This window comes from Apium graveolens, chromosome 6 (assembly GCF_009905375.1).
Source record: "Apium graveolens cultivar Ventura chromosome 6, ASM990537v1, whole genome shotgun sequence".
Taxonomy (NCBI): Eukaryota; Viridiplantae; Streptophyta; class Magnoliopsida; order Apiales; family Apiaceae; genus Apium; species Apium graveolens.
Genome location: NC_133652.1, coordinates 290,532,458 through 290,550,196, shown reverse-complemented (window position 1 = coordinate 290,550,196; position 17,739 = coordinate 290,532,458). Strand labels below are relative to the sequence as shown.

Here is a 17,739-nt window from a genome sequence, read left to right as displayed (position 1 = left end):
TTAATTAAGTCTTACTTAATTAATAACAAATTATTCGAATTACTTACATTTAATTTAAATCTGAATTTAAATTAAATATTTCTCCAATCATTCTTTATTTGACCCTTAAGGTTATTATTACGTTGGGAACAATTTTAAATTTAATTTAAAATTGTAAACAATGAGCTCATTGCTATCCAATAATAATAATAATTAAATCGGTGAAAATATTACAAGAATAATTAGAGTAACAACTCAATTTAAATAATAAATATAAACTCATGAATTGTTATTAAAAAAATGAATAAATTCCTATAAAAACTAAATTCTAGTCTAGCAAGTCCTGTAAACATAATATGGAGGATAGCCACAAATCCCATAAATGAATAAATTTCTGCAATGCACCTCATCTCCATTGATAGCAGCAAATCCCATAAATGCACTGTACAAAGCCTTTCTGCCAATTTCCTAGCTCCGCTAGATCTCCCCCATTCTATTAACAATGTTACATGCTGGCAAGCATGATCTTCGGTAAGACAACCCATTGTCTCAGCCTTTTCATATAGCGAAAGCAGAGCTACCCTATTATCCATCTTATTGAACAATTGCATCCATTAAAAAAATTATTTAATGTTTAAACATTTTATCTAAAGGTACGACTTCTACCGCTTCCACATAAATCTGGATATCATTAACCAAAGTATGATTACAAGATCAACAAAGTAGTTTCCAAAGTACACAAAGTAGCTGCAAAAATAAGACTAAGGGATAAATTTACTGACAGTTATTAAATGTAAAGCCTACACTATTTCTGCTACGCGTACTAGGAAACAATGTAATCAGAGTCTAAAGAGGGAGATATTGCTTACGGTTGTCTAAAAAATTAACATTTAGGGCCTTTATATGATAGTCCATATGGCTCCTGGGAGAACTACTCCTAGGCCTTCAGCTCCATACAGCTCCTGGGAGGCCTACTCCTAGACTCCCAGCTCCATACAGCTCCTGGGAGGCCTACTCCTAGACTCCTAGCTCCATATAGCTCCTGGGAGGCCTACTCCTAAGCTCCTAACTCCGTGCAGCTCCGGGAATGCCTACTCCTAGGCTCATAACTCCACGCAGCTCCTGGAAGGGATACTCCCGCACACTACCACTCCCGACCAGCTTGGTCCCGTAAGCGAAACCCTGATAAATCCCAACACGTGAGACGTTGGCCCAAGCACGTGACGGGGACAACTGTCACACATCAATCATGGGAATAATCAGGCCACGTGTCAGAGGATCCTCAAAACATTCCTCGACCTGTCCCGCGCTGACGCGTGTAAAGCATCCACTCCCGCCAGGTGCCCTCCGCTCCCAGAACCAACGGCTACGATTCAAAGGTACCAACCCCAAAACCCTACCCTTGAGCTATAAATAGCCCAAGAAGGTGAGGTTTTGGGGTTAATCACTCTCTCACACTCATATACACACACAGCAACCTTACATTCATATTCATCTTCATCTTCCCAAAAAGCTAGTTCTTACTCTCACGCCGGAGGCGCCGCGGGACTCCAACCCCCCTTCCGGTGTTGTTTTGTAGGAACCCAACCACAGCTACACCTCCACAGCGGCGAAGGATCCAGGACGGCGTCGAAGGAGCAGCCCCGCCACCAGGAGTTATCATTTGGCGCTAGAAGGAGGGGGCTCCATCCTTGGGTCTCGGTGCCCCTGGATTCACCTTCATCAGCAAACTCTTCAAAGAGTCCATTTATTCAAACTTGTAAGAACTCAAGCAAACAACCCTTTACGTAAACATGAATGTTGCTCATATCGACCACGTTTGTATGCGCTCGTTACTTTAGGCCACGTTTGTGTGAGCTCATTTTGTTGGTTAAGCCACGTTTGTGTGAGCTATCGTTAGTTTTAATCGTTATTGTTCTAGTTTGAATATAACTTTGCGTTGTACTTCATCGTTGAATAGTCCCATAAAATCGGTTGAACTGCTCCCAGGAAGCTATTTGCTAGTATTTGTCGTTATTTTGGGTAGTTTCTGCAAATTTCATAAAGCAACCTTAGACCGATATTCTCTGTGCCATATTGTTATCATTTGTTGTTGGTGCTGTTGAGAAATGGCAAGACCAGGAAAGAATACCTCTGGGAGGCCATCTGCTAGTGCTCAGGTCCAGGATCCGGACCACTCCCAGGCTCTCGACCCAGGAGCCGAGAGAGAAACATTCCAGGAGCAACCACTACACACTCCCGTAGTGGAGAGAATCGTAAACACAAGGGATGCCAGAACCCTCATAGAGCTCAATCAGTACAAGTACACAAATGTCCCGGTAGCCGAAGAGCACATGGCTAACCTTACAAGCGATGAACTAGCAGAAGCAATCAGACTATACAGACAGGAGCAGACCCGCCTCCAAGAAGAGGCAGAACTAGAGGAGGAGCCGGAGGAATCCGGGGACTCCCAGCAATCAAAGAGGTCGGTGTTCGACCGCATTGGAGCCAAGGGGAAGAAAAGCAAAAAAGATCAAGGCAAAAAAGAAGCAGAAGCTGCTAAACAGAGAAAGTTGGAAGAAGTCCGGGAGCAAATCAGGAAAGAAGAAGAAGCAAAGCTCGAGCTAAAGATCCAAAAAAGAATACAATTAGAAGAAGAGAAGCTGTTGACCAAGCCTAGGAGCAAAAGAACCCGGAGAGACCCCACTCCGGAGCTGATTTCTGATGATGAAGAAGAAGAGAAGCAGAAGGACCTAAAAGACATGATCTATGAATTGCAGAGGAAGATGGACAGAGACTCAGGAGTGGAGATTGGAGAAACACTCACTCCTTTCAGCTACTCCTTAGAAGCTATCCCCCGGCAGCGGGACTTGAAACATTACAACTTTGACTCCTTTGATGGTCTGGGAGACCCGGAGGAGCACTTGAACTACTTTGAACAGATAGCGCAGATATACTACTACAATGACTTGACGAAATCAAGGTTCTTCGCTTCAACACTTAAGGGAGGGGCCCAGAGATGGTTCAGCAGAATCCCCTCCCGCAGCATCCATTCCTGGAAGGAATTTCGAGCCTCTTTCCTCAGGAGATTTCGGGCGAACAAAACGCACGAAATGCACATGTGTCACCTGGAGACAATCCGGCAGCACGACAATGAATCCCTATCTGCATACATGCGCCGGTTCCAGGAAGCAATCAATAAAGTTTCAAATCTGGATGAGAGGGAAGCTTTAAGCATTTTTAGAAGAAATCTGGACCCAGAGCACAACGAAAGGTATATTGTGGAGCTAATCAATAAAGAGCCGCAAAGTCTGGCAGCAGCTTATTCCATGGCCGCCAGATTCATTAAGGAGACAGACGTGCTCCAAGCAATGAGAATGACCCGGAATGGAGGGTTCAGGAGTAAAAACAATGATGACCGACCGAAAGGAGGTTACCATCAGGACAAGAAATTCAAGCAAAGCAACCATAGCCAAGAAAGACAAGCAAATCCGGTTTTCCAAAGACTTGGTCCTAAGCAGGAGTCGAACAGCGACCCAGGACCCGTGAAGCAAGCTCGGGAGCCGAAGCAGGAGCCGGACTGGACTCCTCTCAACATGACCCGGGAAGAAATCTTGAAAGAAGTCAAAGACAAACCTTTCTATTATCCTCCGAAGCCAATGCAAACTCCTCCGGAGAGCAGGCCCTACAATAGGCAATGTGATTATCACGAGACCCATGGCCACAAAACCGAGAATTGCTTATCACTAAAGTACTTCATTGAGGACCAAGTGAAAAAGGGGAATATGAACAAGTACTTAGTTCGGGACAACAGCAGAGGAGAAGCACAGAAGAAAGGAAAGAATATAGTCAATGTGGTCCTAGGCGGATCCTACTCCCCACCCGGAGGCCCGGGCTTCGGCGAAGAAGTACTCTCAATCCAATCGCTCCCAGACCTGGTGATATCCTTCAGCAGCAAGGACTATGAAGGAGTCAACCCTCATCACAATGCAGCTTTGGTTGTCACTCTGGACATCTTTGATAATGAAGTAAGAAGAATGCTCATAGACAATGGCTCCTCAGTAAATATTCTCTTCAAGCACACAGTGGATAGAATGCAGTTAGGGAGCGTCCGCTCAAATGAATGTCGAGAAGACCCACTCTATGGCTTCGGCCACAACTTAGTCCCGATCCAAGGAACTTTGTATCTGCCAGTCATCTTTGGATCTGCTCCTAACCAAGCGACTCATGTCATCAAATTTTATGTGATCAACGCTCCTTCCTCATACAACGGAATTATTGGCAGATCAGCTCTGACCATGATGCAAGCAATAACTTCAATCTCCCATCTCAAGATCAAGTTCCCAACCCCGACGGGAGTCGGGGAGATTAAAGGAGATTACGGAGTTGCTGAAACATGCTACAACCAGGGGTTAGTTATGGCAGAAACCCATCAAGATAACAAGAGGAAGGCTACGGTCCTTCGCAAGCAACAAAGCACGAAGAAGCACAGACCCCGGACAAGGGAAGAACCAAGCAAAACAAGTCCAGAAGAACTGGCAAGCAACCAAGTCATGGTAGTGGACAAGACAAATCGAGTCCTAGACCAACCTCGTCCTACCATGCAAGCAACCGAAGAACCTGAAAAAGGAAACAACTATCTAAAGAAGAACTCTGAAGCCCGGATTCATCAAATGATCTCAAACAAAGAACAAGCACAAATTGAAGCAGCAGTCGAAACAGAAGAAATCGAGGTAGATGAAACCAATTCAAGCAAAAAAGTGAGGATTGGGTCAGGACTCGAGGAGTCCTTCAAGGAGAGATTAGTATCCCTGCTCCGGGAGTATAAAGATGTTTTTGCCTGGAGTCCAAGAGACATGCCAGGACTACATGAGTCCATAGCAATGCACAGCTTGGATATCAACCCCAACAAAAAACCAGTAAAGCAGAAGAGAAGAAACTTTGCTCCAGAGAGGCAGAAAGCCATCGACGAAGAAGTAGAAAAGCTACTCAAAGCAGGAATCATCAAAGAGATCAAATATCCGGAGTGGCTAGCTAACGTGGTCATGGTTAAGAAGTCCAACGGCAAATGGAGAATGTGCGTGGACTACACCGATCTAAATAATGCATGCCCGAAGGACCCGTATCCCCTTCCAAACATTGATCAGCTGATAGATGCCACCTCAGGACATGTAATGCTAAGTTTCATGGACGCCTTCTCCGGATACAACCAAATAAAGATGAATCCGAAGGACATCCCTAAGACAGCATTCATAACTCACAGAGCAGTCTACGCTTATGTGATGCTGCCCTTCGGGCTTACCAGCGCAGGATCCACTTACCAAAGAGCCATGAATAAGGTATTCAAGTCCCAGATTGGGAGAAACTTGGAATGCTATGTCGATGACATGATTTCTAAATCAACAACTATAGAAGGGCATGTGGAAGATCTGAAGGAATGCTTTGAAAATCTAAGGAAGAACCAACTCAAGCTAAACCCGGAGAAATGCACCTTCGGAGTAGGAGCAGGGAAGTTCCTAGGGTTCATGATCAGCAGCAGAGGCATAGAAGCCAATCCGGAGAAAATAAAAGCGATCCAGGAGATGAAAGCTCCCAGGACACAAAAAGATGTGCAGAAGCTAGCAGGATCACTAGCAGCACTCAGGAGATTTGTCTCAAGACTAGCAGAGAGGTGCTTACCTTTCTTTGATCTACTCAAAGGAGCAACCAACAAGAAAGAGGTAAACTGGAGCCCAGAGTGCCAGAAAGCACTCGAGGAAATCAAAACTTACCTCTCTCAGCCACCAGTCCTAACTAAAGCCAAGCCAGAAGAGCCTCTCTACTTATACTTATCAGCAGGAGCACAAGCCGTAGGAGCTGCCCTGATCAGGGAAGAAAATGGAACACAGCAACCAGTCTACTACGTAAGCCAAGTCCTAAAAGATGCAGAAACAAGATACCCAAGATTGGAGAAGTTTGCTTTTGCTTTGGTTACAACATCAAGGAAACTCAGACACTACTTCCAAGGGAGGGAGATCAAAGTAGTAACAAATCAACCACTAAGGAAAATACTCCACAAGCCAGAAATCTCGGGAAGGCTTGTTAATTGGGCTGTGGAATTGAGCCAGTTCAACCTAAGCTTCATTCCCAGGACTGCAATCAAAGCTCAAGTTCTCGCAGATTTCATAATCGAATGCAACTTCCCAGAAGAAGACCAAGAACCAATGGATATGGATCAGGAGCCAAAAAAGGAAATCAGTCCGGGAGCCTGGACCTTAAAGGTAGATGGTTCTTCAACAACCGAGAGGTCAGGAGCCGGGCTCATACTCAGGAGTCCAGAAGGATTCAAGATTCAGACAGCTATATCCTTCAACTTCCCGGCAACAAACAATCAAGCAGAATATGAGGCGCTGATCGCAGGACTAAAGCTCTCCCGGACTCTAAGGGTCCAGGACTTAAAAATCTACAGCGATTCCCAGATAGTGGTCAAGCAAACAAACGGAGAATACATAGCAAAGGACCCTACTCTGGCGAAGTACCAAGCACTGGTTCAGAGCTACTTAGCCTCAATCCCAAGCCACCAAGTCCTCCAAATATGCCGAGAAGAAAATGAAGAAGCGGATATTCTATCCAAATTAGTCCGGAATTCATCAGACCTAGACTGCTCAGTCTACTTCGAAGAGCTCCACAAACCATCCATTGAATCCGGAGAGGTCTTGGAAATAGAAAGCACTCAAAATTGGATGACTCCCTTTATAAATTACTTGGAAAAAGGGGACCTCCCAGAAGATAAAGGAAAAGCTCAAAGATTGAAAGCAAAAGCAGCCAAGTTCTTCCTCGAAGAAGGAGTACTCTACCGCAGGACCTTCTCCTCTCCTATCCTGAAGTGCATTAGCCCAGAAGAAGCAAAGTACTGCTTGTTAGAAGTGCATGAAGGAATATGCGGAGACCACATGTCTGCAAAAGCCCTAGCTCATAAGATCATAAGACAAGGCTACTACTGGCCAACAATTCATCAGGATGCAATACAATTCGTCAAGAAGTGCAAGGAGTGCCAACTATTCAGCAACGTATCCCGGATAAGCCCAGTCCTACCATCCTCAGTCCTGTCACCTATCCCTTTTGCTGTTTGGGGTATTGACATCATGGGACCATTCCCCCGAGCAAAAGGAGACCTCAGGTACCTACTAGTCTCTATTGACTACATGACAAAATGGGTTGAAGCAAAAGCAATGAGGACAATCAACCAGCAAGACTGCATAAAGTTTATGGACAACATTTTGATGAGATTCGGAATACCACGAGTCCTAGTATCCGACAACGGACCTCAATTCATTGGATCAGAGTTTGAGTCCTACCTACAAGAGCGCGGAATCAAGCACAAAAAATCATCAGTGGCATATCCCCAAGGAAATGGCCAAGTAGAAGTAACGAATAGAATCCTGCTCCGAGGTATCGAGAAAAGACTCAAGGAAAGCAAAAGTAAGTGGCCAGAAGAACTACCAAGCGTACTTTGGTCCTACAGGACAACCCCAAGGACAAGCACAGGAGAAACTCCATTCAAACTAGCTTATGGAACAGAAGCAATGCTGCCTATTGAAGTGGGCTCTCCTTCACACAGAGCAATAAACTTTGAAGAAGAAGCAAACGAAGAAGGACTCAAAACAAACATGGAACTAATTGATGAGGTCCGGGATCAAGCTGTACAAAGGATGGAAAAATACAAGGAGAAAACAAGAGAGCACTTCAGTAAGAAGTCAAGAGTCAAAAACTTCCAAATTGGGGACTTAGTCCTTCGAGACACAGAAGCATCAGATCCCACAAACACCGGAAAGTTAATGCCTAAATGGGAAGGACCATACAAGATCAAAGAAGTTCTCAGGCCAGGAACCTACAAGCTCTTGAACATGGATGACTCAGAAGTCCCAAACACTTGGCATGGACTAAGGCTAAGGAAATTCTACCAGTAGTAAAGCAAACAAAGCAACCAAAAAACTTGTAGCCAATATTGGCAAGCAACCAAAATGTTTCTCCTTCTATATTGTATGAATGATCAGTTAAAAGCTTTCTCTTTAACTTGCATATTTTCAAAAGCAACCACTAGTCCGGACATTCTGATAGTCAGGACTAGAGCAACCACTTTTACTTAGAATTAATTTTCTAACTAAAAGCAACCACTAGTCCGGACATTCTGTTAGTCAGGACTAGAGCAACCACTTTTACTTAGAAGTAATTTTCTAACTAAAAGCAACCACTAGTCCGGACATTCTGTTAGTCAGGACTAGAGCAACCACTTTTACTTAGAATTAATTTTCTAACTAAAAGCAACCACTAGTCCGGACATTCTGTTAGTCAGGACTAGAGCAACCACTTTTACTTAGAAGTAATTTTCTAACTAAAAGCAACCACTAGTCCGGACATTCTGTTAGTCAGGACTAGAGCAACCACTTTTACTCAGAATTAATTTTCTAACTAAAAGCAGCCACTAGTCCGGACAAGCTGTTAGTCAGGACTAGAGCAACCACTTTTACTTAGAATTAATTTTCTAACTAAAAGCAGCCACTAGTCCGGACAAGCTATTAGTCAGGACTAGAGCAACCACTTTTACTTAGAATTAATTTTCTAACTAAAAGCAACCACTAGTCCGGACAAGCTATTAGTCAGGACTAGAGCAACCACTTTTACTTAGAAGTAATTTTCTAACTAAAAGCAACCACTAGTCCGGACATTCTGTTAGTCAGGACTAGAGCAACCACTTTTACTTAGAAGTAATTTTCTAACTAAAAGCAACCACTAGTCCGGACATTCTGTCAGTCAGGACTAGAGCAACCACTTTTACTTAGAATTAATTTTCTAACTAAAAGCAGCCACTAGTCCGGACAAGCTATTAGTCAGGACTAGAGCAACCACTTTTACTTAGAATTAATTTTCTAACTAAAAGCAACCACTAGTCCGGACAAGCTATTAGTCAGGACTAGAGCAACCACTTTTACTTAGAATTAATTTTCTAACTAAAAGCAACCACTAGTCCGGACAAGCTATTAGTCAGGACTAGAGCAACCACTTTTACTTAGAAGTAATTTTCTAACTAAAAGCAACCACTAGTCCGGACATTCTGTTAGTCAGGACTAGAGCAACCACTTTTACTTAGAATTAATTCTCTAACTAAAACCAGCCACTAGTCCGGACAAGCTATTAGTCAGGACTAGTGCAACCACTTTTACTTAGAATTAATTTTCTAACTCAAACTCCTCCACTAGTCCGGACAAGAAGATCAGTCAGGACTAGAGCAAAATTCTACTTGGAAAAATATTCTAAGGCAAAAACAAACCACAGAAACAAAGCAAAATAGCGTCAAGGAAAGCATTCATTACAAATTCAACGGCCTCAAAACAAGCCCGGACCAAAGTACAAAAAATATTACAAGAACCAAATATTATCAAGTCTCAAATAAGAAGCAGTAGCAGTTTTACAAATAGAAAGTCAAGCGTCCGGAGCACTGGGGGGAATGAAACTGGGACAAGGGCCGTCAAATGGCTCCGGTTCCCCCAATCCAAGCTCAATGTCTTCCTTAGCCTTGATAAACTCGGAGACGAAGCTATCCCAATCGGCCTCCGGATTAGTCTTGATATGTCGCTCAGCAACCAGCCAGCAGCGAGCTATCTCCGGAGCACCAGCATTGGCAAGGGCCCTATCGTACTCCTCAGATCTTTTAAACACATCGATAACCTCAGCCTCCGGGCGAACAGCAGACATCTGCCTCCGGAGCTCTGCCAATTCGGATTTTAAATCAGAAACCTCCCTCTCCGCGTTATCAGCCCGGATAGTCACTTCATTCAGATTCTTGTTCAACCCGGACAAAGAGTTATCCTTCTCAATGATTTGGTCCCGGAGCCGACTAATCTCAGCATCCTTGTCAGCAACAGAGCTCCGGAAACCCTTAATCTCATTATAAGCAAGAGAGGCGGATCCGGCCATATATCCGCCAAGCTACAAAATACATATAAACTTAGAAAAATATTCTAAGTCAAAATAACACAGTAAACAAGAAGCAAGAAATGAAAGAAAATACCTGACCCCAGAGCCGGGAACACTCCTTCATAGTGGCATCAAATCCGGACTCATTCATCTTACTCCACTGAGCTTGACTCGGAATCCCAGCCATGAAGCGAGCCACCTTCTCCTCCAGCGCCGGACCGTCTTTATCTGGACTATCAACATCAACTGCTTTCCCTTTGCCAGCCCCGGACCCAGATCCAGCTTCATAATTTTCAGCCCTAGGAGGTTTCGACCCAACAGTCCGGAGCCTCTTCCTCCTCCGCCCAGAATCAGCACCCGGAACCTCCCCGATAGGACCCAGATCCTCAAGATTGTCAAACTCATTACCCATATCCAACTCAACATTATGCTCCGGAGTGGATTGGTTCACATGAACTTCAACCTCCGGATTGGGAACGGCATTGCTCTGCGACCCCTCCTCGGCCGAGGCGTTCGATCCGGATCCACCAACAGCATTCTTTTTTGGCAACTTGAAAGCCTTGCCCAAACCCTTCAGAGCATCACTATAAGCGGAGGACGACATGTCCGGATTATAATGTGGTAAACCTGCAAGAAGCAAACAAAAAACACAAGTCAAAAACAAGAAGCAGCAACAAATGGGAACAGATAAGAAACATCTAAAAGGTCCGGACAAGAAATAAAACTACTTACAGCCCAGCCTATACAAAGTTCTATGATTCATAAAGGTGTCTCGGGTCATCTGGAAACCCAGACATTCACAAAATGCAAAAATTAACCGGAGAGCTTCACCCCGGAGCACATCCCTGCGGAAGCGAGTCCGGACTCCTTCCGAAGCTATATGGGGTAGATAGTGCAAGTCCAAACCCCGGAGCATGATCAACTCACCATTCCAAAACTTCAGCGAAGACTGCTGAATAACCGGCCTATAAGAACCACCATATCCACACTCCGGAGCCCGGAACCGAAGCTCATATAACGGGAACTGGCTAGACCGGACTAAATGAAAAATGTGATGCCACAGCTTGAAAGTGGGCTGAACTTTAAACTGATTGCAGGTGGCAATGAACCAAGTCATCCACTTTATTCCATTAGGCGTTATCTGCATTGGAGAGATCTTGTACACATATTTGCACAAATGTTTTAGAAACAAATGCCAGTGTGGATTCCATCCAGACCGGAGATGCTCCAACCATACGGGAACGAAGCCATCAGCCGGCCTATGATGAGCCCTCTCGTCCGGAGTCGGCCACCTCCACTCAATCCGGCGATCCAACTGAAAAGCAGCCCGGACCGCCGAATCCTGGGCTTCATTATCTAGCCCAGAATACTCATCCTTCAACTCATAGTGCTCCTTAGCCACTATGCTGTTCGCAAACTTCCTGTCAAAAGCTTCCCTATCATAAGACCCTGGGCCAGCATTCTCCTGCCTAGCATATCCGGACCTAATGCTCCTAAAATAGAAACTGTTTTCTATCTCCTCGCTCTTAGTAACAAAATAACCAAGATTCTCCACCCACAGCCCCTCTGGACTACAAGGTACCTTTCTTGAAGATATTTTAGCAACCGTAAGCTTCGTTATTGCCTCAGAATCCGAAGTCGAAGCCCTCTTCCCCATCCCAACCCGTTCAGAATCAGCAGAAGACACAGAATCTGAACTAGATGGCCCCGGATAACAAGTTATGAACGCCTTGGCGAGAGCTTTAGTCCGGACCATAAACCTAAAACAAGTTACAAAGGTTAGTCTAAAACTCCTACAGTTTATTATCTTTGAAGCTACATGGTCCGGACTACCCTACGATTCAATTTTATTACAAGTCAAAACCTTACAATCTGGAGACCCCCGAATCCAAACAAACAACCCTAGCCTGTTACTCCGAACTTAGATATCAAAACAACACAAAAACAACAACCAATTACGACCTCCAAAACCTACCCTATAAGTCCGGACTAGTTATCCGAGTCCGGACCCCAACATAAAACCCTAATTCCAGAAACACTATCAAAACAAAATCAAAAACCAAAACATAGACAAAAACACACATATATACAAATACATACAAAAACATCCAACAAAAACAAACACAATAGCACAAATAAAGAATACAACACACCAGCAAATTGAAAGAATGGAACAAAAAACAGAAAAGCAAGGGAAAAAAGCTTACAAAGTAGAGATAACGGAGAAGTTGAGGACGGCCAAGCAAACAGCAATAGAACCTGGAGCTTCTCCGAGAACCACCGCCGGAAAAAGAAACGGAGGAAAAAGAAAGGAAAGCAAGAAGCAAGAGAAACAGAAAAGATAAAGAAGATAAAAAAACAAGAAAGAGGGGAAGGACCGCCTTTTATAGCCGTGGTAAAAAACCTAATCGCCACGCCACGTGGCACAATCCCAACCACTCATCCCTCACAGTATTTAATGCTTATCATAATTACGGCACTTCTCTCCATCTATAACAGCTGTAATAATTCAAATAATTGGGGGGAAATTCCCCAAAACCGTTTCAACTTCCAAGTCCGGACTACATAAATCAACGAACTCCGGACTGGGGGGCAAGAAAACCTCAACTCCTGCTAAAGACAACAACCTGAGTCCTGATTCGCTGAACTCAACGAACTCCGGACTGGGGGCAAGAAAAGCTCAACTCCTGCTAAAGACAACAACCTCAGTCCTGATTCGCTGAACTCAACGAACTCCGGACTGGGGGCAAGAAAAGCTCAACTCCTGCTAAAGACAACAACCTCAGTCCTGATTCGCTGAACTCAACGAACTCCGGACTGGGGGCAAGAAAAGCTCAACTCCTGCTAAAGACAACAACCTCAGTCCTGATTCGCTGAACTCAACGAACTCCGGACTGGGGGGCAAGAAAAACTCAAATCCTGCTAAAGACAACAACCTGAGTCCTGATTCGCTAAACTCAACGAACTCCGGACTGGGGGGCAAGAAAAGCTCAACTCCTGCTAAAGACAACAACCTGAGTCCTGATTCGCTGAACTCAACGAACTCCGGACTGGGGGGCAAGAAAAGCTCAACTCCTGCTAAAGACAACAACCTCAGTCCTGATTCGCTGAACTCAACGAACTCCGGACTGGGGGCAAGAAAAGCTCAACTCCTGCTAAAGACAACAACCTTAGTCCTGATTCGCTGAACTCAACGAACTCCGGACTGGGAGGCAAGAAAAGCTCAACTCCTGCTAAAGCCAACAACCTTAGTCATGATTCGCTGAACTCAACGAACTCCGGACTGGGGGGCAAGAAAAGCTCAACTCCTGCTAAAGACAACCACCTTAGTCCGGATTCGCTGAACTCAACGAACTCCGGACTGGGGGCAAGAAAAGCTCAAGCTCTTTTAACAAAACAATCAAAAACTCATGTTCTACAAACATACTCAAATTCACTCCCCCATCCAGAAAATCTGCATAAGGGAGTGGGGGGCACATGATAGTCCATATGGCTCCTGGGAGAACTACTCCTAGGCCTTCAGCTCCATACAGCTCCTGGGAGGCCTACTCCTAGACTCCCAGCTCCATACAGCTCCTGGGAGGCCTACTCCTAGACTCCTAGCTCCATATAGCTCCTGGGAGGCCTACTCCTAAGCTCCTAACTCCGTGCAGCTCCGGGAATGCCTACTCCTAGGCTCATAACTCCACGCAGCTCCTGGAAGGGATACTCCCGCACACTACCACTCCCGACCAGCTTGGTCCCGTAAGCGAAACCCTGATAAATCCCAACACGTGAGACGTTGGCCCAAGCACGTGACGGGGACAACTGTCACACATCAATCATGGGAATAATCAGGCCACGTGTCAGAGGATCCTCAAAACATTCCTCGACCTGTCCCGCGCTGACGCGTGTAAAGCATCCACTCCCGCCAGGTGCCCTCCGCTCCCAGAACCAACGGCTACGATTCAAAGGTACCAACCCCAAAACCCTACCCTTGAGCTATAAATAGCCCAAGAAGGTGAGGTTTTGGGGTTAATCACTCTCTCACACTCATATACACACACAGCAACCTTACATTCATATTCATCTTCATCTTCCCAAAAAGCTAGTTCTTACTCTCACGCCGGAGGCGCCGCGGGACTCCAACCCCCCTTCCGGTGTTGTTTTGTAGGAACCCAACCACAGCTACACCTCCACAGCGGCGAAGGATCCAGGACGGCGTCGAAGGAGCAGCCCCGCCACCAGGAGTTATCATTATATGTAAATAAAAATTCCATAAGTTTGTTCCGTACATGTCCTCATTCCAAAAAGGAACATAAACATTTCCAGTTCCCTATCTTTGTTTATCCCAAATATAACGATGCACTTCAGTTTATTTTCTAATTTAGAATATACATTAGTATGAAGTCTGAAGTCCCTCCTATTATATGCAAAGTTATTACTAGTATTTAGGGCTACTACAATAATGCAGTTGTACAATGTAATATCTTGAAATTCTTACCTGAAATACAATGTTTGGTTTACATGGACCGTAAAAGACATTTGAAGTAATCATGAATGTGTAACCTGAAGGAGCAATAACTGAAAAATCAAATTCAAAATAACTACTAAACTACCAGGTGTTTATATGAAACGAAGAAACACAATTATTTCATTCACTTAAAAAAAAACCTTGCTGAGATTACATTACATGAGATATATGAAAAATGCCCATCACGTGGCTGCACAGAATGTGGAAACTAACTACTAAGACTCCTAACAAATTGCCACTACTTTTATTATCTGATCCTACAATTTCTCCAACGTTCAATGACTTAGTCCAGCTGCTGACTATTCGAAATAAAGCATCTAAATTAATTATTCATTACAATGTTTAGATTAAATTCAACAATAACAACAGCTGATTCTACTGCACAAGCTACCTTCCAAGCGGACTTAAAGGCAGCAGTATCATTAGTTATACCATCTTCGAGTTCCCCGAAATTGTGTTTTATAACCTACAACGCCACAGGTCCCTTAAAGTTGACTGTTAATCACTTAACTGTGTAATAAATAAAAACAAACATAGAGCATCTCTTTCTAGCAACTACGAGTATCACTATCAAGTTTTCAAGCTTCTATCAGATGTTTATAAGGGATGTACTAATAATCTGATATATAAATCTAGGAATGAGATAGTACTACACACAATAATTAGAATAAGCATGAATTACAAAAGGAATTCATCTATATAACATATGAAATATAATAGATAAGTAATTAATTACTAAAATTTAAACCTTTTCAATACTAATCTGTAACTATAAGCTGCCATCTGACCATCTCATAAAGCGAGCATTGCTTTCACGCTGCAGAAAATGTCCAATATGTTTCAAACAAGTAAAATAATTAAATACTAACATAAATGTACTCAACACTAGACATTAACAAGTTTAAGCAATGAACAGTGGTAAAAATGGCACCACCTTATAGTGTTGTGTGAGCAACTAAACTAAATTTATTAATAAAGAATACTAAAATATGTATCACATCATGCTACTTACTGTAAGTGTGCCATCAGGGTTTTTCACATTTCTCCAGCGCACAATATTGTTCTACAAGAGAATACGTTTTTTAAAGCCAGATTCATCCGTCAGAAACACATCCTCATCAATATAAGTATAAAGAGCACATGAGTCTACTCTGATTGGAGAACCTTGTGTATAAACTAGTGATGGCTTTGTAGGGATTGAAACAGGCACCACGGTCCTGGTAAGCAAAACTTAACTTGTGTTTGAAGAATTTAGGATTTATCAAGTGTCCTTACCAACCAGCTGTGTACACTAAATGACTTGGGAATGAAATTCTACTTGTAGGAGTTAATGTTGATGACTTACTAATCACGGGAACCAATGTTAAAAGCATTAATTTCTTTAAGAAGCAGATGGAAAAGAACTTCAAGATGAGCGATCTCAGTAGGCTCTCTCATTAGTTGGGAATAGAAGTTAATCGGAGTACTGACGGCATTGAATTGAAACAGAGCGAGTATGCAAAGAAAGTTCTACAAAAAACTGGTTTACTGGAATTGAACCCAATGAAGTATCCGATGGAAGAAAAATTAAAGATGAAACTAAGAAGCCTGTTGACCCAACTCAGTTTAAAAGTATTGTGGGAGGTCTTCGGTACAAGTTCACACCCGTCCCCACATAGCCTTTGCAGTAGGAATTTTTAGTTGCTCTATGGAGTGGCCCACAGATCTTCACTATAATGCAGTAAAGTGTATTTTACGCTATGTGCAAGGAACTTTGGATTATGGATTGCACTATGCAAAAGGAACAGGTGGTAAACAAATATTATCGGGGTTTTCAGACAGTGATTTAGCAGGAAATATTGAAGATAGGAAAACAGTGGAGGGATGGTTTCCACCTAAATGACAACATGATAACTTGGGATTCTCAAAAGCAGGGGTGTGTTGCCCTTTCTTTTTGCGAATTCATGGCTCCTACTGCAGTAGCATTGCAAGGTTTATGGTTGTGGAAATTGCTAAGTCAAATTTGTTAGAATATATATTTATATTCATTATTAGGGTATTTTCAGTATATAGCTTATATTGATTTTCTTTATAAGTTCATACAAGTAATATAAATTTCAAGTTGTTTATAATAAAGTTTTACGTTCGTATTATATCTCTAAATCTATCATGGTATCAAGAGTTAGGTTTCGAGTGATTTGAATATCAAATTTAGGTATGATCATGGAAGTTTAGTTGAATCATTAAATAGATAGAGTTGTGTTTCAACAACAAAAGTTTCTTGAATATTCGCAGGAAATTTTCTGCCCATATCAGTCAACTTGTGTTTACGATTTCTAAAGTTTCAACCATTGGATCATCCACAAATTTTAACCATGCATTCTTTGCATCCGAATCTAAATTTTGATTGGTGAAGATCGTATCTAGTGCTCCACAAATCGATTTTTTGATGGTTCCAACAGGTTACTGTTTATTTTTAGTTCATTCTTTTCATCGTTGTTGATCTTGTAATTTTGGTTATTAGATTGATTGGATTTTATGGTATTCGATTATTGGGACGTTACAATTATAGTAATTGGTTTATCTGCTTGAGATTTGATATTAGTTTGGATTTACAATCAGAACTGAAATTGGTCTTTGATCTACTACTGGATTTGATTTTTGATTGGTTTCTTGATTGAATTTGGATACATTTTAAATTTGGTGTTGAATTTGGATTCGACTTTATTTCTGATTTGGTTTGAGTTTAGTTTCAGCAATATCTCTAAATGTATGTCTAGGTCTTTTGTCAATTGGTACTTCAAGTTTATTTTTTTTCTTTATGGATTCTGGATTCGGGTACATCTCATTATTGTTTTTAATTATTTAATAAAATATTCTAAAAAAGAAGATGATTTTTGAAAATTCATTAGGTTCCATAATATTTTGTGACTAGTGGTTTGCAAGTTATTGCGTCAACCCGTAGGCTTTAATTAGTGGGCACCCGTAGCGGCTGGGGTTACCTACGATAAAAAAAATATATGGAAAAAATAAAAAAAGTATTAAGATGATATAAAAGTGCTACTTAATCTCTCTCATTGTTTTTAATTATTTAATAAAAAATTCTAAAAAAAGAAGATGATTTTTGACAATTTCATAGATTCCATAATATTTTGTGACCGTTAAACATAAACTGTATATTTGAAGAGGAGAGGTTGCTGGTTGCCCTCGAATCTAGCCGCTAGGTGTAATGTGTTTAATAAAACTCTTCCTCCCATCTAAGAATAAAACGTTGTTATTACTTACTTTTATATATATATATATATATATATATATATATATATATATATATT

The 17,739-nt window shown here is 42.4% G+C and overlaps 1 protein-coding gene and 1 long non-coding RNA gene across 3 annotated transcripts; both read right to left on the bottom strand.

Annotated features, from left to right (window-relative positions):
- Nucleotides 1-175: 175 nt before the first annotated feature.
- On the bottom strand, nt 176-16,336 carry LOC141667370 (uncharacterized). Of its 2 annotated transcripts, none has more exons than XR_012552619.1 (3): nt 15,177-16,336; nt 14,399-14,894; nt 176-660 (listed from the first exon to the last, which is right to left on the bottom strand). It is a non-coding gene; the product is annotated as an uncharacterized LOC141667370 (long non-coding RNA). The 2 variants fall into 2 exon arrangements; XR_012552620.1 differs by having other exon boundaries at nt 14,399-15,245; nt 15,441-16,336.
- On the bottom strand, nt 9,421-10,327 carry LOC141668505 (uncharacterized). Its single transcript, XM_074475390.1, has 2 exons — nt 10,010-10,327; nt 9,421-9,927 (listed from the first exon to the last, which is right to left on the bottom strand). The coding sequence occupies exons 1-2, from the start codon at nt 10,325-10,327 to the stop codon at nt 9,421-9,423; spliced, it is 825 nt and encodes a 274-aa protein (XP_074331491.1).
- Nucleotides 16,337-17,739: the final 1,403 nt, after the last annotated feature.

What these genes read in the sequence shown, in the direction of transcription:
- LOC141668505 (XM_074475390.1), bottom strand. Translation starts at nt 10,327, where the DNA reads ATGGGTAATGAGTTTGACAATCTTGAGGATCTGGGTCCTATCGGGGAG. An exon ending in GTTCCCGGCTCTGGGGTCAG is followed by an intron (nt 9,928 to 10,009) that starts GTATTTTCTTTC and finishes TGTATTTTGTAG; the next exon opens with CTTGGCGGATATATGGCCGG.